The 22595-nt window shown below is 35.4% G+C and overlaps 1 protein-coding gene across 2 annotated transcripts in view; it reads left to right on the forward strand.

The window, feature by feature from the left end:
- Window positions 1–22595, forward strand: part of MDGA2 (MAM domain containing glycosylphosphatidylinositol anchor 2) — an 805991-nt gene that overhangs the window by 523363 nt on the left and 260033 nt on the right. For both annotated transcript variants that reach the window (XM_027570414.2, XM_027570415.2), the window contains one exon: window positions 7656–7925. In XM_027570414.2, the coding sequence (XP_027426215.1) occupies window positions 7656–7925 (270 nt within the window). The remainder of the gene's footprint in view (window positions 1–7655; window positions 7926–22595) is intronic.

Consider the following 22595-nt stretch of genomic DNA (forward strand, 5'->3'; position numbering starts at 1 on the left):
TTCCTTTTTCCTTTTTTATTTAATTAACTATAATTAAACATAATAGTAAGAAAAATACTTATATTTATATAAGTATATAAACTTATATAAACATAATAGCAAGAAAATAGTAAGAAAAATACTTAATACATCTGCACTTGAAACATCTCCTAAAAACATATTTAGCCCTTTATAAAACAAAATCTACACAATTCTAGGGTTTCCCAGGGCAGGTCTTAATTTATTAAGGCACCCTCTCCTACTAGAATTAGATGCCTAATCCCAACATTTTCAAATGCACACATGTCCATTGGAGGCTAGAGCAGAAATCCCAGCTGTGAGGTTGGAAGCATACCTGCTAAAGGGCTGAGGAACTCATGAGACTACTAATCCGGGTTGTGACCCAATTCAGGCAATCAAGATATGACGTTCTATTTTGTAAAACCACTTCTAGAATCCAAAGTAAATAACTGTTTTAATGCTCAGGTGTGTTAAGCATGAATGTATGTATGATTTGCATGATTTGATTTTTTTTATTGACCTTTGGTCTACTATATTCAGCAAAATATGACCACATTTGTCTTTTACAAAGTAGTATTTCATGCCAAACTTTAAAAGCATCAGCAAAAATATTTCTCTCTCTCTTTCTGCACCTTATTACTAACATCTAAATATATGGATATATTACTTCTTTTCTTGGTTTTTTAAAAGTATACCTTCCTATTTAGGCATTTTGGGAACAATAGTTGAAATAGGTGGAGGCTTGGTTTATCTTTGTGACCACACTCACTATGCCATGTAATAATGCACTTGTTTCTCTTTCTCTTTTCTTACTGACAGATTATCAACTGTTATTGTAGTTCTCCATTTTCCTGTCTCGAGAAGCCTGTGTTTAAGTTCCTCCTCCTAACCTCTTGAAGTCTGAGAATTTAAATAGCTGATTCCATTAGGTTATGTGTAAGTTAGGAGTAAACACTCCCTGAGCAATGGCCTAAGAGCCTTTTCCAAAGACACTTCACAATTCAGGCTTCTTAATTATGACTCAGGTGGTTCACAAGTCCTTTTTGCCCCATATCCTGAGTCGTAGACAATTTCTGGAAGTCTTGACTGCAAACCACATTTGTTTTTGCCCTGCCCATGTTTTTATAATGTAATAATGGGTGATACTAATATCACCTCTTCTTTCTGTTAGAGAGGCAGCAATAAGTCTTCTTCTGGAATAAGTATCATCAAGAATTCAGTTAGAACTTAGAAATTACCAACTTTGTTTATTTCACTCTGGAGTTTATCTACAATGATTTATATTCATCTCAAACCAGACTGCCTAAATTAGAATCCCAACTCCACCGTCACTACCTGTGTGATCTTGGGCAAGTTATCTAAACTGTTTCTGAGATTGGTAATAAATAAAATGGATAATAATCATACTTATCTCATACAATTAAATGAGTCAACATATGTAAAAGTTTTTGAAGAGGGTCTGGCGCATATTAAAGGTTGTAATTGTCTCCATCTAATCTTTGCTATATCTTGGAGCAGATTTAATCATTTGAGTAACCTGAATAGGATGTATCATAAGGTTAGGAGACTATATGCCCAGGTGTTTTCCTAATCAAGATAGAAATTTGGTTTAGGCAGTCCTTTAGGAATTATTTAAGAGAATTCTCTGGATGTTTAGAGGGGCAAACAGAGGCCTAGCAGAGTTAAATCTATTCAGCATTATTCTTTGAGATTAACTATAAGCCAATCTTAGCCAAAATGGTTAGAGAATAAAGTTACAGAATCATAAAGGATTCAAAATAGAGCACTATAATACAGGTGTCCTCAGGCTGGGTAATAAAAAGAAAAAAAAAATAATCTTTATCAGATCAGCAAGAGAATAACCAATAAGAGAGTGTCTTTTTGCATGGATCCCTCTGTGTTATATTACTGATTATAGAAATACCAGCTGCCCCCATTTCAGCAGCTGTGGTAGACGGAACAGAATTATTGTTTTGTTTGCTTTCCTGCTCTGGTGAGGCTTCAGTAGTATAGCTGTGAGAGCCACACCAGATGGTGTTGGAGGTGATGTCTTTATTTTTTCTGCTGCTACACTATATCACTCTTACAGAAAAGCCTTAATCCTGACTGATTTTTTTAAGCCATATTGAATTATCTACATACTGTCCACTTATGACAAAGGCCATGCTCCCTTTATTTTAGTTTTAGGGATATAATTTAGCTTAATCATATAGTTTATTAATAGTAATGTATGTCATAACTGAGCAAAGAGTTAAATATAAAAAAGTATAAATAATATGCTATATTCATTTTATATGAGTGGTATACTAAATTTTGATAGAGATATTCCTTGTCATCACCTTGTTAGTAATATAAAACATGGTTTGGTTTAGATAGATTGAAGAATGAAAGAACTGGCAGGTCTTTATAACTAGTATTTTTCAATGAATGAGTCATGAAATCCTGAGTCATATGTCACATTCTTTCATGATTTTTTTTTTTTTTGGTTAAGTTTATAATGAATCGTTGGGGCTTAAGTGAAGTTTCTGTTCTCTAGTCTTTATTTTTTATTGTTACTTTTATTTGAATATAGTTGACATACAATGTTACCATAGTTTCAGGTGTACAACATAATGATTTGACAAATTTATATGTTACCACAAATGTAGCTACCATCTGTTATCATACATCACTATTATAATATCACTGACTATATTCCTTGTTGTGTGCCTCTTATTCCTGTGACTTCTTCATTCCATAACTGGAAGCCCATATCTTCTACTTCCTGTCACCCATTTTGCCCATACTTCTACCCACCTCCCCTCTGGCAACCATCGGTTTAGTCTCTGTATTTTGGGTCTGATTCTGCTTTTTGTTTGTTTACTCATTTGGTTTTCATTTTGTTTTTAGATTCCACAAAGGAGTGAGATCATGCGGTATTTGTCTTTCTCAGTCTGACTTATTTCACTTTGCATAATACCCTCCAGATGCATCTATATTGTTTCAAATGGTACAGTCTCATCCTTTTTATGACTGTGTAATATTCCATTAATATTACCACTTCCTTATCCATTTGTCTAGTGATGGACACAGGTAGCTTCCATATCTTGGCTGTTGTAAATAATGGTGCAATCAACATAGGGGTGCATATGTAAATTAGTGTTTTCACTCTCTTTGGGTAAATACCTAATAGTGGGATTATTGGATTATATGGTATTTCTAGTTTTAGTTTTTTGAGGAACATCCATACTGTTTTCCATAGGAGCTGTACCAATTTTTAATCCCACCCACAGTAATATGAGAGTTCCATTTCCTCCAGATCCTCGAAAACACTTGTTATTCCTTGTCTTTTTCTCCTTTTTTTTTGGCCCTTGTGACAGATGTGATATGATATTTTCTTGTGGTTTAGATTTGGATTTCCCTGACAATTAGTGATGTTGAGCATCTTGTTCTCTAATCATTAAATTCAACATTCTTTTATTTAATGAGACATTATTGAGCACTTAATTCTTTGTGAGATCCTTTTCTGGTTGCTGTTGGTACAAAAATGAAAAACATCACCCTTTTCACCCTGATATTCCTAAATATCTAACAGTGAAAGGGTAGGGGTAAAAGCTCTAATTGTCATAGTGGGGCATGAGGGGTTGTTACTATAAACAGCTATGGTCATACAAAGGGAAGTAACTCGTTTGGCTTAGATAAAAAACTAGGAATCCAGTGAGGAATTGATATTGATATTTGAGCATGGTAAAATACCTGACCACTGGGTTACCAGGTAGATAAGCACTGGAAGAGAATTCCAGGCAGCAGGTATAGTGAATCAGTAGAATGCTCTACTGATCTTGTGAAGAGGACATCTCTTAAAACTGGCACTGTACTTAAGCCCCTGGTATCTTCTATAAAGAACAGGAAAATTCTGTGGACAACAATTTCCTTAGTTGGAAGTGTTTTTTAGCTTGGATTTCTCTCCATGAATGATGACCCTCTAGGGTTCGGCTGCAGCAGCAGATGGATGCTCTGATTCTTGTAAACTTGAATGAAACCAAATTTTGCCAAGATTTCACATTTTGGCAAGAATAGTTAGGGATTGTTAACTGAAGAAGCAAGATATATGTGGTTTTAAAGTTCTTTTTCATCATGTTTCCCAGTGTTTAGGAAGACATTTAAGGCCATTAAGTATTAGTATCCCAACTATTGACATAGTTTATTGACTGAAATAAAGCTTTTGATTTTATTGTCTTTTGTTCACCTTAGAACACAAGTTCCATTTCTAATTTTTCTATTTATCTTGTTCAATGATTAGATTCAAATGTGAATGACACTTGTTCTATTTTGTAAAGTTTCATTTTATAATGAATATCTTTTGGCAAATTTCCTTACTAATTTTGCTCATGTGGCATAAGCATCTTGATCAGGGATCATAAGTGCACATAACTCCAGAGAACAGGCAGATGATGTAAATATAAGTCACTTAAGACAATGAGAGTCATAGGGAAAGGGCTAGTTCTCTTCCTGCTAGGATGTGAGCTTCTGAGTGCAGTGATTCATTGACTGTTTTTTTCACCAGTAGATCTCAAGTGCCTATCACAGGGACTAAACACATAGTAGGTGGTCAATAAATAATGAATGAATGAATGTGTTGAAATTTGTTGTGCTAGGGAAGATAAGCAACATACCTAAAAACATTCCTTCCTAACAACAGCAACAACAACAACAATGATAATAACAAAAGATGTTGTGCCAACCTGGTTTGGAACCCTGGTATTATGAACTAGGTCTCTTCTAGGAGACTTTTCTGTAAATTTCCATGAAGGAGCACACTTACTCTGTCTTTTCAATCATTTCCAGAAATATCCAGTCTGTGAATATTAACATAAAGAAAAATGCATGTTGGTTTCAATATCTGTAGCAAAGCCTCTCTCTCGAATTAGAGATTGTTTATGAATATTGTTTTAAATACTGCCATATCCTGGAGCATTGTTTTAAACAGAATTCCTCAAAATGATATCATTCCCCTTTTCAACCTTCATGTTTAATTTTTTTATCACTTAACAATGAAGGTAAAATAGTAATCTCTCTCACATGTTGCTGTGAAGAATGTATGGATGTCTAGATCTTACAGTATGTTTTAGGACACTGCGTTTTTCTCATAATAAGAAGGAAACTGATGAGCTCTGTGGTCTTACGTGTTTATACTGATATAGTGATGGGGTAATCTGACCAACACATGCTATAGGCATTTACTGAACATTCAGCTACCTACATGATTTAATGTAATGAGATTTCTCTTTCTCATTTCCTATACAACTATATAAGTGCTAAAGATGAAGCTTATAATGCAAACTCAGGATGGTTGGACAGTTTAAGGACACAGTGAAAAAATAACATTTGCAAGGTAGATGATGAAATAGGTATAATACTTTTTTGCTCGTGAGCTTTGAAAAGCCCTATGACAATGTTGAATTAGAGAGAACAGGTGCAGGGGAAGGGCAGAAGACGAGGGAGAGAGAGAATCTCAAGCAGTCTCCACACCCAGCACAGAGCCTGATGCAGGGCTCGATTTCACTACCTGAGATCATAAGCTGAACAAAAATTAAGTCAGGCACTTAACTTACTAAGCCACCCAGGTGCCCCTGGGGTATTTTTAATATCAGGGATCATCAGAAAAATGAATGCCATCTTCAACAAAACACAACAAAAATATTGGACAATATTCTTTTTTCAATTCAGTTTTGGAAAAGAGAGGATTTTTTAAAATATGATTGTGAATATAGTTCTGCCTAGTGCATTACAGGTAAAACAATGGTCTTGTTATGTATGTATTGTTTTTTGAGCTTTGGAATTTTCTTGAGCTTTTTTTCTTTAAATTTGTCTGTCTGATAGAAAAACAAATCATCTTTGTACAAGTCGATTTCAGAGGCAAATATTTCATGAGATAATGTCACCATTGTCTGTTTCCATAGTCCAAACATATGCTATTAATGGCCCCTAAGCCTTGGGACTTTTAATTTTACTAAAATATGATGTAAAACACATGAACTTTGTTAATATATAAAAGTTGGAATCTCTAGAATTATATTTTAACTAAACCCCTTTGTAAGATTATACTATTTATAGTATAAATTGGGCTCAATTGGGCTATAGGGATTTCTTTTCCTTCTTCATGGCAATATATCAATAATTAAATATAATATCTATTTTCAAAATGTTTAAATAGTAATATCTGTCAGCTTAACAACCTTAACTCTTCAGAGAATTTTCTTTTCTACTAAGTGAGTGTCTTTTGCATATACTTTTCACTATGTACATTTTCTAATTTTAGTCATAAATCTTTATAATTTAAAGTCAACACCTCACAAGGGCTATTAAGATACTTTGAAAACTTCCATGTTACTTAAAATGATGTTAGAAGGACCAACATGCAAAAATTATGTTTAAAAATGTCATCCAGGCAAAACTGTGCCTATCCCACAGAACCATGATAATAACAGGGAATTGTTTTCTTGCTCTCCTCTGTTTTGTTTTGTTTTGTTTTAACAAAGAAGACAAATATTAGACCACACAAGAATTTACCTTTTATTCTGAGAAAAACACTCTCCAAGTCTAAGCTGAAGTTAATAGCGAAAAAATCACACAGTACAATTGAACACATTAAGCGTTTCTAATATGGATTGATTTCATACAATACAGTTTTGACTTTGGCATAAAATATCTCTGGATATGTGAGATCAAACACCAGCATACTGCATCCCCCCTGTTTTTCTTTAGGGATGCATTGTTGTAGGCCAGCACTGCAATGTAAGCAGAAAAGAAGTGCTGTATGTGAACATACATATTTTTGTGCTGTTTCTATTTTGAGTGTTTGATGAAAAGTCTAACACAGCATTTTTTTTTAATGGATATTTTATCTTTGTATTTTTTAAGCTGAAAGATTGCAAATGACTTATTTTCACTGGGGAGATTATTATAAACTAAACATTTGAGTGGTGGGAGGCACAGTTTGGTGACTATGTTTGAGCTCTCATTTGTTTGTTTTAAAGCAGTGGTGATGAGAACTCACTGTCTAGACCTTTTGTGCACAGTGAGGTGAGAGATGAAGTATGGAGACTGCATTAGAATTACATGATTTTGTTATTCCTTTCAAGATAAAAAACCAGGCCCACTGCTTGATAAAAGAGTGGAATGATCTATGCCTTTATCTCTTACTCAGTCGTGTTCAGGTACAAAAAGGTATCATTTCACCTCAGAATGATCCAAAAATTAAATAATTGACAATCTCCACCATGAAAATACAAGGACTAAACAGCTGCAATATTTATACCTGAAAGGACAGAAACAAATGATGATTGTCAGCATTCAAAGGGAAAGGGACTTTTGTTTAAAAACTTTAATCTTTCTTGTCATTCTGATTTTGGAACAATAATCTCAGAATACACAAATTTTGATTCCTCTCTCTCTATGTGTAAGATTCTTAATACACTTCTACATGTTTATACCATGTAATTAATATATGTAACCATTATATTTGGTTTAAACTTGATTAATACAATAAGATTTTGGCAAAGGAAAAGAATATGCCATTTTAATTGTTTGAATAAATATAAAGCATGCTGTGGAATTCCACTTGTAACAGATCTAAATAGTGCATTTTTTTTCTGTTTGTTTATGTCTTTTAGCATCTCCATCAATTAAACTCTTGGTGGATGACCCTATAGTTGTAAATCCTGGAGAGGCCGTAACATTAGTATGTGTTACGACAGGAGGAGAGCCTGCACCCACTCTCACCTGGGTCAGGTCCTTTGGGACTCTGCCTGAAAAGACTGTTTTAAATGGAGGAACATTGACCATACCTGCCATCACCTCAGAAGATGCTGGTACTTACAGCTGCATTGCCAATAATAATGTGGGAAACCCTGCAAAAAAGTCCACCAACATCATTGTGAGAGGTAAGTTGGCCTAGAGAATGTTACCACATGGATTTCTGGGATTAACCAGGGTATCGCAAAACAATGTTGGATATAAAAACATTTCCTCAAATATTGCATACATGTCTAACATACGTAGAAAATTATTTATAATTGATGAATGATGACTAATTATAAATGGAAACTAAGATTTCTGAACCTTAATAACCATGCTTTATATTTGCATTGGATAGTTTTTGTAACATATTCTTAATGATACTATGAAACTGTTCCATTGAATAGTTTTTATATGTTCTTAGTTAAAAAAATCATTAAAATGCAAATATGGCATAGAGCATTAAACATTATTATATAGATTGTGTACTAGTTTAGGAATTTAGCAAATGTATCAATTTAATGTTTAATAAACATTTAATGAATCCCTATTAGAAGCAGAGCTCTAAATTGTGGGATTATATAGAGATCTATAAAACATTACCTTGTACTCAAGGATTATACTATCAGTGAAAATAAAATATCTCAATTAATAGCCCTATGATACAGTGTTTGGGAGGCATAAGCAAAAGCTATAGACATATAAAAAATTCCAGTAACTTCTGGCTGAGGTTATTAGGAAATATCTAGTGACATTTACATCAGGTTCTATAGGCTGGGTAGAGTTTTAATAGACTGAGATTAGGGAAAGACATGGAAAAGTCAGAGATCATAAAAGACAAAGTGTATTTGGGAATTGACATAAAAGGTGAGTCACTAGGTCAACGGTAGCATTGATGTTCTAGTATGGCTGCCGCCACCTGGTGAGCTGGTACTACATCTTAGAGGAGATGTTATCCCTCCAGTTTGGAGGATGTAAGTTATGGTGCAAGGAGGTTGTGTTTCTTCATGTCTCACTTCACCTGGCATGGTCCTGTGTTGGGGATGGAGGCTGGACACCAATGGCTCTAAATTTAAAATAGATACTCAGATCCCCCACTCTTCTCACAAGCGAATGAAAATTTCTCATATGGAGGATTATAATGGAAGCAAAACATAATTGAGTGTATTGAGATTAACATTTGTGATTTTGTGAACATGAATTATGGTGGTTTTGTTATCTGTTATTCTCCAAACTCTTAGAAATATGCTACTTAACCAAAAGCATACTCTATTCAAAATATTGCATGGTGTTAGATATAAATCAAGACACTCTGAAGAATGCACTATCTGCTATAAAATCGTAGGCCATACAACATTTAGTAATTGCAAGATATGCCATTATTTTATGTCTCACTACAAAGTAAAATATAATGCCAATTAAGCTACCACAGTGTTTTCTTATGATAGAATGTTACTGAAAGAAGTCTTTCAGTTCTGTTTATACTTAGGTTTCCTTTTAAACCATGTATCACCCATTAGTAGATGTCAAAAGGAAAATAAAGAAAAGTAAATTGCTTAAATTATTCTTAAAATTTCACACTCAGAACCAACCCAACTCTTAATCCCAGTTCTTGATGACTATGGTTGTCTACCCAACATCTTTCTTTGTCATTAAGAACATTTATAATTCAGAATATAGGGAAATAATGTCTCTGATTTTCTTCCAAGCCAGATCACCACTGCTGTACCCTGCTGACAGCAATTGTAAAAGGGTATTGAATGTAAGGTACATTCTGATTTTGGAGATGTTTGAATGTGAACATAAATAAGGATTTTAAAGCCAATGAAATGTGATCTTTATTTCAGTTGTTTAATTTTAGAAATTTCTACTGGGCAACTACCATATTCTAATGACTCAGCAAATTTGTAAGGGCTACATGGGGGTAACTACAAAGATCAGTGACTAAATCCCTACCCCCAAAGGGGTTTACAAATCCATAAGGAAGATAAGAATACAAAGGAGGGATGCCTGGGTGGTTCAGTCGTTCAGCATCTGCCTCTGGCTCAGCTCATGATCCCAGGGTTCTGGGATCAAGCCCTGCATTGGGCTCCCTGCTCGGCGGGAAGCCTGCTTCTCCCTCTCCCACTCCCCCTGCTTGTGTTCCCTCTCTCACTGTGTCTCTCTCTGTCAAATAAATAAAATACTTAAAAAAAAAAAAAGAATACAATGGAATAATATATGGTGATAAATAAAAAGACAGAGTCCCTGAATGGAAGTATCTTAACCTTCCTAAGTTTGATATCAGTATCGGTGAAATGACACTGCTCTAAGCCTTGTCTCAGTGAGTAACCAGATTTTGTTCTTTGGCCATCCCAATTTCAAGGAAAAAAAAAGAAAGAAAGAAAGAAAGAACAAAACTGTACAAATTACCCATGTTTATTATTTCTGCTTTTTATTTATCTTTAAACACATGTTTTCTCAAATAGAAATACTTCTACCAAATCTTGCTACAAAAATTGTGAGATTAATTAAAGCATTGCCAAACAATTTTTAAGACTCACGGATGCAATGGAGAACATTTTATTCCATTATTCTATCAACTGTAGGAACTCACTAGAGAAAAATGATGCATTAAATATAGTTTGACCAGATGATTATCTGCAACTACATTGAATTCCTGTACAACTGGAAGAATATCTAGTATAAAATGTCTGTGTTGCTCAGGTGCCCTCCATAAGGGACTAACAAGCCACAGCACATACAAGCTCAGGAAGCGATCTACTCTCCCCTGTTTCATCTAGCAGTTTTCATCATGTTCTTACAAAAGATAGTTTCCAACTTTGACAGGAATGACCTAAAAAAATATATAGCCTAAAAATGTATTTCCCCAATTTATAGTTTATTTTTATGCCTTTAATTTATCTGAAGTGTGCATTTGCATCACCGTATTATATTACCAGTGGGACCTCTCAGCAGTGGCATCCACATCATTCATAAATCGAGTTTGTGTAAAATGTTACTGAATAAAGAAATAGCCTTGGTTAATGGGTCCTAGATTGCATGTGGGGAGAGAAACTGGTACAGTAATGTGAGGCATCTGATCTGCTACAAAGGCCAAGGAATTCAGTTAAAGAAAATGGTTCTCTTTTTATTATATCAAAGAAATTATTTTCAAGTCTTCTGAATTTGTAGACCTCTCCAGTGTCTCAGATTAACTGTGTTATGGGTACAGTAAAAATAGAGCTCTAGGTTTATTTTCCCCCCATTATTATCTGTAATTAAATCGAAATCCACAGACCAGGTTTTCTGGGCAAACACAGGGATAATTTGTACATAGAATTCCCATTACCACTTGAGAATATTCATGGACAAAAAATAAGAATATAGGGTGCAGACAGGAATAAAACTCTAGAAACATTTCTGAATTTGTCATTTGATATTTTTAATAGGAAACTAAAACTTTAAATAATGTAGACAATACTTCATGTAGAAAGCAAGCTCAAAACTGAAGAGCAATCTCATGTTTTAATATTTTGTTAGATATTTATAAACATAGCTGCAGTGCTTTTTCTTATGATTCTTTAAGAAATTGTAATGATTGAGCCATGTTTCTCCCAAGTCCGTAGAGAAGCACCGTGGCCTGGGCTCAGTGCTTTCCAAACTCCTGTTCAGTATGTCATTTCCACATTTCTCCTCTGTCATGAATTGAACCACTGTGTTGAACAAGCATGGTTTATAACATGATCAAGACATTATTGTATTTTAGTTTCCTGTGGTCTCTTTAAATTTTATTCAGTGGCTTAATCTTCCCCTGTTTCAAGAACAAAAGTCAGACATATCCCATGACCCTTATACTCATTATTAGAAATAGAGAGTCTGACAGTACATTGAAATCACAAGCGCGGATTTAGTTCAATGTTTTTCGGTGCATGATCCAACATAGTAGTAAAATTCCAAACCTGATTTGATGCAAAAATTTCTCTCCTGCCCGGCTCGGGTCCATACTGGGCTGGAGACCTGCAGTGGGAAAGCAGAGTTGGTGGTATGGTTGGCTTCTTCCTCTTTGTCTATCCTCCACCCTCCTGACCACCCACTCCACCCCTGACCTGATCGCCAGGTTCTGACGACCCCAGCTTGGGGTAGAGTAGGCAGGTCTTCTCTATATAGAACATTTTTCTTTCTTATGTGACACCTTATTGGACTCTTGGGAGATTCCTCTATCTAGAAGAGCATACATCCATGTGTATCAAGGATTGAGTTCTAGTGATGGCATCTCCCAAGAGCCCCTTAAAGTGCCACATTCTCTGAGCACAAGCTCTCGTGCAGTGTCCTTTCCCCCTTTCTGCTGAAGGTGTCTCTCTCTCCTCCAAGCAGCCAACTAAACAGAGTTTATGACAAGCCTCTCCTTCCCTGTGACTCTCATCTGTTTAGCGGAAATGCTTACCAGAAACTCTGTGAGAGCACAGACATTCCGGTGTGGCCACCGCTGTCCTGTCATCACACGGGTTTTGACTTCCTCAGATAGATCAGGTACCTTTTCAGAGAAAATATTTCAGAGCTCCGACTGGTCCCATGAAAAGCTCCTCAGTAGGATTGAGATGAATTAGACAGGCTCCCCTTCTGCCACCTTGGTCCATGTTGGCTCTCTCTTCCAACTATACTCTGAATCTGGTCATATCTTGCCAAGTTCACTGTTACCACCCTTGTGTAAACTATCAATATATCTCCTGTAGTTGATTAAAATAGCCTTTTCATTAACCTTTCTGCTCTGGCTCCACTTTTTGAGTCCCCTCTTTTATCCACTGTATGAGATAAGGTAGACTAGGCTGTTAACAAACAGACCCATACATGTAATTACATGAAACAAGAACACTTTAGATTTTTCTCATGGAAGAGTTCAGGTGTTTCCTAGACAATAATGCTGGTGATGGTGTTGTGTGTGGGATTGGTATGTACGTAGAGGTGGAGAGTCTGCTCCATGCAGTCATTCAGACACCTAGGTTGATGATGCCTCTGCCATCTTCAATCTGCGGCTTCTAAGGTTTCTCTGAGTGTTACTTCCATCCCTGTCAGCTGGAAGTGGGAAAGAGCTTCAATGAGCACACATGGGAGAACTTTTATGGGTCAAATAGGCATTGGTTCAACTCACATCCTATTGGTGACCTTCGGCACGTGGTCACCCCATGACGTGAAGGCTAGGAAATGTATTCTTACTGTGTGCTCAGGAATAAGAGGGCATGGATTTTTGTCAACAGCTAGCCATCTCTGTTACATTCATCCAAGAGCCAGAGTGATTGGAATTATCTCATCCTCCTGAAGAAAACTCCTCCCGTGGCTTCTATCTCACCTAAAATGGAATTCAAATTCCTCATCATCATTTCATGTCCCTCTCCTCTTTGCCCACTATACTTTAAACTCATTATTCTTCTTTTTCTTTTCCACAACTTAGGACTTAAACATTTGCTGTTCTTTTGGCCTAGAATGTTAATTTTCAAATACCATCTTCTGGGAAATGACTTTGACCACCCTATCTGAAATAACCCACCCCAACCCCCTTGCATGATTTGTTGTTTCTTCTTATCACATAACTACCTAGAGTTATTTTATACATATTTAGTTATTTATTTATTGTCTGTCTCTTTCATGGGGACTTTGGGGACGAAGAATTTATCCATTGTCTTATTCAGTGATGTATCCCTAGAACTTAGAAAATTACTCAGCATATAGTTGATGCTCAATAAATATATGGTGAGTAAATGGATCTCTTTTATAAGTTTACTGGCTTATAGTAAACATTTCTTCCAGACATCTATCTCCCTTTGATATCCTAATTATGTACTAAAGGATATTAAGCTAAATTAGGAAACTTTATATACATATTAAATCATACTAAACAGCTGTATGATGTGACTAGCTCATTTGAAAAGCCACATTATTCTGATTATTTATTGGTGTGTAATAAGCCACTCCCAAACAATAGCTTAAAACAGTAGCTGTCATTTGTTTCGCTCACAAATCTGGGGGTTGAGAGGCTCAGCTAAAAAATTCAGGGTCTTATATGATTGCGCTCAGAAAGTGGCTAGGGCTAGAATCATGTTCAAGGCTTTTCATTTAGATACCTGTTGTTAAACTAAAAAGTTTAAACAGCTAAATTCTTCAGGTCAGTCTCTGTCTCTGTCTCTGTCAATGACTCTCAGAAGTCTCTTTACATTCTTTCTCCACATGGTAGGTTCACGGTAGCCAGACTTCTGCTGGGTCCCAGGCAAAGATCCCAAGAACTGTGTGGATTCTTTTAACCTGGGCTCTGAAGTCATGCAGAGTCATATCTGCATTCTATTCAAGGCAGTGATAAAGGCTGGAGTGTTTCCCGGGCGGGATCAAAGGGAGGAGTGTCAAATAACCTACAGACATGTTTTTAAAAAAGGCATGACAATATGTGGTGTACTCCACAAACCGTATTCTTCACGTCAAATCCCATGCTGCTTCAAGCTCACTTACACCTCTTATTTTGTTCCCGTTTTCTCCTTAATTTCATCAGCCCCTATCTTGAACCCCTGTCCTCTGCTAAGTGACATTGTAAACAGTTTTTTAATTTTAGAAATATTCCAGCCTATTTTTGTTGGCTATCATCTCAGATTTCTAATATGAAGAGAGAGAAAAAAAATGTTGTCAATATTGAAATAGGTTTAACCTTTACGGAGGAAGTCAATATGTATTCAGTGAGGCATGAATTTACATTGCCCTAACTGTGCAGAAATATACTGTAACCTCCAGGAACATCATAACCCTCTGTACTGAAAAGTGTTGATTTAACTAACTCTAGTGGATCTACGTGAAATGACCGAGTTCTCTAAAAATCTGAATCATGGTATTAAATGTTCAAAATTCACTTAGTGGAAATACATCAAATATTAGCACTCCTAGCATTACTAAATGATCTTTAGGCTTATTACAAAAAAAAATGTATAATTCTAAAATTCTATGAGAAAAAAATGTGAACAGTTGAGTGTATGAGTTCCACTTAGGTAATAGTAATAGTTAATACTGATTGAACACTTACTGTGTACCAAGCTACCAGGCACACTATGTACATTAACTTTTTAATCATTCCAAAATATTCATGAGGCAAAAAATATTATGATTCCCATTTTAAAGAAAAGTAAAACTGAAGAGGGAACAGTTAAGTAACTTCCCCCAGACAAGCCTTATCTAAGCAGCAAAGCTGAGATTCAAAACCCACACAATATGGTTCCAGGGTCACTGGCTTAACCAAGGTATTACAGTGCCTTACAAAATTTAGCCAAGTTTTAAAAAATATATAATCGACTCCCCAGCCCCCAAATTGAACTGACTAATGTCCTTTAGTATTTCCTGTATTTTTGCCTTGCCAGAGACTTACTAGGGATTCTTTCTTAAATATATAATCGTTTTTGACTGGAGGAAATTCTGTTTTTGTTAGTCAGCACTTTCTTCTGTGGTAACAGTGGGCATACTTCAAGTTCTAACCAACAGTGTTTATAGTTTATGATTTTCTAAGTAATATTGCATTGTGAAGGACTTAGCATGACTCCTTTACTTTTACTGCCTGTTTTATGAATTAATGTACAAGAATTTTAAGAATGTCTATTACTTAGAGCAACCAATTGAATCACAGAAGACAAAGATACAAAATAACTGCACGAAGAAGGCATGATATATAAACAAGGACAAAACAAGTAACCTATATTTAAAAAAGTATGTTCATTGTTTTTGCCAAAAGGTATCTATCTCAAGCCATTGATCAGAAAGTCAGTCATAATTAATTGACAATTTTCCAGAAATAATTGATTAAATTTAGCTTTCAAAGTGTTTCTAAAAGTATGTTATTTGTGAATTTCCAATAACAAGGTCATTGCACTTCCCAGGCATTTAGATTAATCAAATTAAATTTCAATTTATCAACAGTTTTCTTCCATGATCTGCCATTAATAAAAACTATAATGATCATAGCTGAAATTATAGAAAACCAATCTTTAACATTCTCCAAAAGCAAAGCTGTCGGCTGTGTGCAGGTGTTCCAATTATTCATGTAGATTAAATGCTCTATTTCTGTTTTCTCAATTTAATATTCTGTAGTAATTACCTCTCCCCAAAACACCAGAGAGAATTTTATTATATTATGTTTTATAGCTCTGAAATGGTTTCATTATTATTTTTTTAAAAATTAATCTGGGCTATACAAAATATGAAAATTATCAAATTCAGTAGTTCTCATCTGAATATAGATAGCTTTCTTTTCCTAAATAGGATATATCTAACTTATCTTTGTTCATTGAAGTAACATATGAGGAATTATCATAAAACATATAATTTCAAGTAAAAAACATTTGTCTAGATATTGCCTACTCTTACTATTTTTAAAGATTTTATTTATTTGAGAGAGAGAGCATGTGCACGAGTGGGGGGTGGGGCAGAGGGACAAGCAGACTCCCCACTGAGTGTGGAGCCTGCCTCAGGCTGGATCCCCAAATCCCTGAGATCATGACCTGAGTCAAAGTCAGATGAATTAATTGAGTCACCCAGGCACCCCTCCTACTCTTATTGTTATATTTACATAAAGATATACAGATAGCTTAGTTATATATGTTTATTTTATTAAAGCTTATATTGTCCACCTTGGTAGATGGAGTCAAATTTACTCTAGTCAAAAAGAAACATGCCAACTGGTAGTAGTGCTTTAAATGTCAATACCTGCTAAAATCCAGAAAATAAGAATCTTACTCAACTAAGATTATTTTTTAAATTATTTAATCAGTTTCTTTGAAGGCATTTTATATATTTTGGGTTTTTTTTTAGCTTTTGGTTTTTGGTTTTGTTTTGTATACCCAATAGTTGTAAAATGGGGCCAAAACAATGATATTAATTTGAAAACTACTAATTCAGATTTTTTTGTCTTATTGTTTTTGTTTCATTAAATTTTTAATTTAAATTCAATTTAGTTAACATATACTGTATTATTGGTTTCAGGGGTAGAATTTAGTGATTCATCAGTTGCATATAACACCCAGTGCTCATTACATCCAGTTTCCTCCTTAATGCCCATCACCCAATTACCCCATTCCCCCACCCCTCTCCTCTCCAGCAGCTCTGTCTGTTTCCTATAATTAAGAGTCTCTTATGGTTTGCCTCCCTCTCTGTTTTCATCTTATTTTATTTTCCCTTCCCTTCCCCTATGTTCATGTTTTGTTTCTTAAATTCCACATGTGAGTGAAATCATATGGTGTTTGTCTTTCTCTGACTTATTTCCGTAGCATAATACCCTCTAGTTCCATCCACATCATTGCAAATGGGAAGATTTCATTCATTTTGATGGCTAAGTGATATTCCACATCTTCTTTATCCATTCATCTGTCAGTGGACATCTGGACTCTTTCCATAGTTTGGCTATTGTGGACATTGCTGCTATAAACTTTGGGGTGCATGTGCCCCTTTGAATCACTATTTTTGTATAAATATCTTTAGATAAATACCTAGAAGTGCAGTTGCTGGGTCATAGAGTAGCTTTATTTTTAACTTTTTGAGGAACCTCCATACTGTTTTCCAGAGTGGCTGCACCAGTTTACATTCCCACCAACACTCTAAGAGGGTTCCCCTTTCTCTGCATCCTCACCAACATCTATTGTTTCCTGAGTTGCTAATTTTAGCCATTCTTACCAGTGTGAGGTGGCATCTCATTGTGGTTTGATTTGTAATTTTCCTGATGTGAGTGATGTTGAGCATCTTTTCATGTGTCTGTTGGCCATTCGTATGTCTTCTTTGAAGAAATGTCTGCTCATGTTGTCCGCACATTTCTTGACTAGATTTTTTTTGTTTTTTGGGTGTTGAGTCTGGTAAGTTCATTATAGATTTTGGATACTAGCCCTTTATCTGATGTCATTTGTGAATATCTTCTCCCATTCCATAGGTTGCCTTTTAGTTTCGTTGATTGTTTCCTTTGCTGTGCAAAGGCTTTTTACCCTGATGAAACCCCAATAGTTGATTTTTGTTTTGTCCTATTGTTATGACAAGACTTATTTTCCAAGCCTACTGACTCACCACACTGAGTTAGTGTGAGTTAAATCGTCTGTAGGCACTAAGGTATAAGGAAAGAGATCTGTGATATGGTTCTGGCTTCCCTTAATTAGCTGTCAGATCATGAGTATATAAATAGGCCTCTGCTTGCTTTTCTCTACAACTAAGAAATTGCAGTAAATAAACTCTAAGGTACTTTGGCTCTAACCACCTATGATTCAGTATTGTCAAAATGCACCTTAACCTATGTCCATTTCTAGTCTTAATCATTCTTTATTTCTGTTTACAAACTTACCCATGGAAATGCATGAGTACAGAGACATGGCTTTACAGCTTTATACATATTAACACAAGTATTAAAGAACATTAAACTTTAAAACAAAATTCTATTTTCTATATTTTTTTAGTTACTTACCTCAGGATATTAAACCAAGAAGATAAATGTGAATGATGCTTTCAATAGGCATTTAGAAAATTTCTACTCCAGACTGTGTCTGCATCAGTTGCTATGAGGACAAGAAGAGGAATGAGTGCAGTCCCTGAAACCATGGATTCTTACACTTACAGGGAGAAAAATATCAGGCATACATCCTAAGGAAGACCATAACCACAATAGAAGCATAGGCATGAATTGTTGGGAGCTCAGATGAAGAAACAATTAATTCTGATTCGGGAGAAACGGGAAAATTCCACAGAGGAAGGTGACATATGAACTGGTCTTTGAAAAATGAGAATCTTTACATATTTAGAAATGAAGTGTCTCTTTTCTTTGCTGCCCAGAATGGTGACATTAACTAGCTTTTTGAATTCACTCTATTTTCTTATACATGAAATGTTAGAAACTGTTGATAACCTTTTAAAGAAAAATCTATATTTAACTTCCATTTTTATAATAGAATATTTTCAGAAACTAATTTATACATTTTATTTTATGATTTTAAAATGATGCTTAAAAGTTAACTTTTTGCAGTCTTGCATGAGATTTTATATACAAATTTTAATTGAATTAGTCAACCTGCCAAATTTTCTCTTTGCTCTGTTTTTGTTTCCCTTTGAATTTGGTCTTAAATACTTCCAAAACCAATGCTCTCTTTAAATGCTTCAGGAAATTTCTAGAGGTGCCTGGGTGGCTCAGTTGTTAAGCGTCTGCCTTTGGCTCAGGTCATGATCCCAGGGTCCTGGGATCGAGCCCCGCATCGGGCTCCCTGCCCGGCGGGAAGCCTGCTTCTCCCTCTCCCACTCCCCCTGCTTGTGTTCCCTCTCTCGCTGTGTCTCTCTCTGTCAAATAAATAAATAAATCTTTTAAATAAATAAATAAATGCTTCAGGAGATTTCTAAATAGAATCAATCAAACCTAGTTCTTAAATTATTCCTCTCCAGACTCCGTAAGATATCTTCATTTTAGCTTTCAAAGAATCTTTTCTTCTCTTATTTTTTTTTTACTTTTTTGCCTCAACAAATATACTTATCTGAAAATTATGCATGCATGTAAATCATCAACCCCAAAATTCAAGTCCATCTTAACCAGAATTCATCTGTTAAGATTCAAGTGTTAATGACTAGTAAGTGAAAATTTATCCATGGAAGGTCAATAAATATGTTCCAAAACTATTTAATTAATTTTCAAAATCACAAATTTGGAAAAATACTTTAAAAAGTTTTAATATTTTTTAATTATAGAAGGTTTAAGTCATATAAACATTAGGATTAGTCTTTCCATGCTTTCTGTAACTTATGCCCCATATAACATTACTATACTTAACATGCAGAGAGATAATACAATTCACATTTGAGTTTCAGCCACGGTAGAGTGGATGAGGCGAACCCATTAAAAAAAAAAAAAAAAAAAAGGAGAGAGAGGTGTCATTTTATTTATCTGCTTAGGTCAGTGGTTCTCAACTGGAGGAATTTTTTCTTTTAAGGGATATTTGGCAGTTTATTGAGACATTCTTGATTGTCACAACTGGAGGTGGTGGTGTGCTATGGGTATCTAAAAGGTAGAAGCCAGGAATGCTGCTGAGCACTGACAGCCTCCACAAAAAAATAATTATCTTATCCAAAATGTCAGTAGTGTTCCTTTCAGGGGCACCTGGGTGACTCATTCGGTTAGGTGTCTGACTCTTGATTTTGGCTGGGGTCATGATCTCAGGGTCATGGGACTGAGGTCCATGTTGGGCTCCAAGGTGGGTGTGTAGCCTGCTTGGGATTCTCTCTCTCTCTCTCCTCTCCCTCCCTCTCTAAAAACAAAACAAAAATCGTGCTGCTGTTCACAAACTCTGCTTAGATAAAAATTTCCTTTAAAACCAATTTAAAAGGTGCATAATCCTATACACAGGCATACACAACAAAATAAAAACAAAGAAAAATTGTACATTTTGATACAATATTAATGTCAGATTGTAATGCTTCTTGACATACACCTTAGAGTTTCAGATGTCAGTACTTCTTGACCTGACACTCATCTCGCTCTGGGAGTCATCTTGGGAGAAGGCTGTCATCTGGCCTGTGTGGGCAGCACTTACTGGAACTTAGAGCAGGCCTCTTCCCTGTGGCCCATCTTTATCAGCTCCTATTTTCTGGGTTATAATACTTTCCCTCTCTCTCTCTCTCTCTCTCTCTCTCTCTCTCGGTCTCAATTGTTCACATAATCTGTGTCTTAAGACTCTTCTGGGGGCACCTGGGTGGCTCAGTCGGTTAAGCGGCTACCTTCGGCTCAGGTCATGATCTCAGGGTCCTGGGATCGAGTCCCACGTTGGGCTCCTTGCTCAGCGGGGAGTCTGCTTCTCCTTCTGCCTGGTGCTCTCCCTGCTTGTGCTATCTCTCTCTCCCTCCGCCCCCCACCCCCCCGTCAAATAAACAAATAAAATCTTAAAAAAAAAAGGCTCTTCTGAAGCTCTGTACTCCATTTGTTAACATTTCTCACCTCATTTGTTAAAGTTTTTCAATGTGCTTTCTAATTTTTGAAACCTAATTTTTACTTTAATGGTAAGAGCTCTTTTTTAGGCTTCCATTGCTTCACCCATTAAGCCCCATGGAGTCAATGAACACAGTCAAATGAACACAATTTTGTCATTTATGGCCCTCCCGATTCCTGTAAAATCTTCATGTTTCCCGTAGCACTAGAAGATATCCTGTCAGGTTATCCAAGACGAGAAACCAACATAATGGAAAATGAAATAATGGATACTTATGTTGCCTTTATCAATTTCCTTCCTAAATTTTCTCCTAATTATCCTGGTGTGTGTGTGTGTGTGTGTGTGTGTGTGTGTGTGTGTGTGTGTGTGTGTGTTTGATCTAAAGACGATATAAAATGTCATATTATGGCTCCTTATAGTACAAGTTAAATGCTAACTTTCTTTACAGAAAGTTTTTCGAAGGATTGTTTCTAGTGTAGCACATTTCATTTCCTTTCACAGTGACTATTAATTTCTTCTAACAGAAGTAGAAAAACTCAAAAGGGAGGCCTGTAACAGATTGCCATTGGTCTATTAATATAGAAGTTTATTTAGTGGGAGTTCTCAGAGACATAAATGATGATATTCAGTTGGATAGCAAGCTTCTGGTTCAGTAATTTTTTCCTCTCACAGTATTAGAAGTCTAGACTCAGTGTCCCCAGGATTTCGTTATTAGTTTTAATACTTGATTATCACATAATGCCCCCCTGCTTCCTGATGATATAATCTAAGTATATTAAAACACTATCTTAAAAATGCAGTGTAAGATATTTTAAATTATTGAAATATAACAGAAATTGTGAAAGTTAAAAGTATATAGCTTAATAAACTTTCAGAGAATGAGCATATGTGTGTCACCAGCACCCAAATTGAGAAGCAAAGAATTCATAGCTGTCAAGAAGCTTTCCTCCTGCCCTTCCTAGACAGCATCCCTGAAATGTGACCTCTATTCTGACTTCAAACTTCTTAGATTAGTTTTGTTCTTTTAAATTTTATATAAAAGGAACTATACAATGCAATTTGTGTCTAGATTTCTGTCCCAGTATTATATTTGTGAGATTCATATGCTGCTGTGTATAGCAAGAGCCTTTTTATTTTCATTATAATATAGTGTTTCCCTATATGCATATAATAAAATTTAATCTATTTGACTATTTATGAACTTTTATTTTCAGTTTGACACCTTTAAGTGAATAGTTACATTCAGAATATTTTTGTACCAATCTTTTGGTGAACATATGAATGCATCTCTATTAGACATATACTTAAGAATTATAGGGTAAAAGAAGGTTAATATCTAATACCAAATCTTCCAATGTACATCTCTACAAGCATTCTTTTTGTTCCACATCTTTGTCAACACTGGATATTGTCTGTATTTTTTATTTTAACCACTCTGTTGGTACTATGGAATCATACTGTGGTTCTAAATTACATTTGTCTTATGATGGATGAGTCGAGCAACACTTCAAATGGTTTTTGACCATTTGATTATCTTTTTGACAATCACTTTTTCAAGTCTTTGGCCCATCTCCCCTCCCACACACACCCCCATGCCTTTTGAGTTTTATTTTTTTCTTCTTTATTTGTAGAGTTCTTTGTATATTTTGAAATGTCACTTATTGAATATATTTATTGAAAAATATTTCCTCCTACTTAAGGGCTTGCCTTCTCACAATCTTAATGTTGTCCTATAATGCACAAAAGTCTTCATTGTGTTGCAGTCTAAACTATCAAAAAAATTTTAAGGTTAGTGCATTTTGTATCCTACTTAAGAAATCTTTTCCTAACCCCAGGTAATAAAGATATAATCATATGTTTTCTGCTAAA

This window comes from Zalophus californianus, chromosome 6, assembly GCF_009762305.2.
Source record: "Zalophus californianus isolate mZalCal1 chromosome 6, mZalCal1.pri.v2, whole genome shotgun sequence".
Lineage (NCBI taxonomy): Eukaryota > Metazoa > Chordata > Mammalia > Carnivora > Otariidae > Zalophus > Zalophus californianus.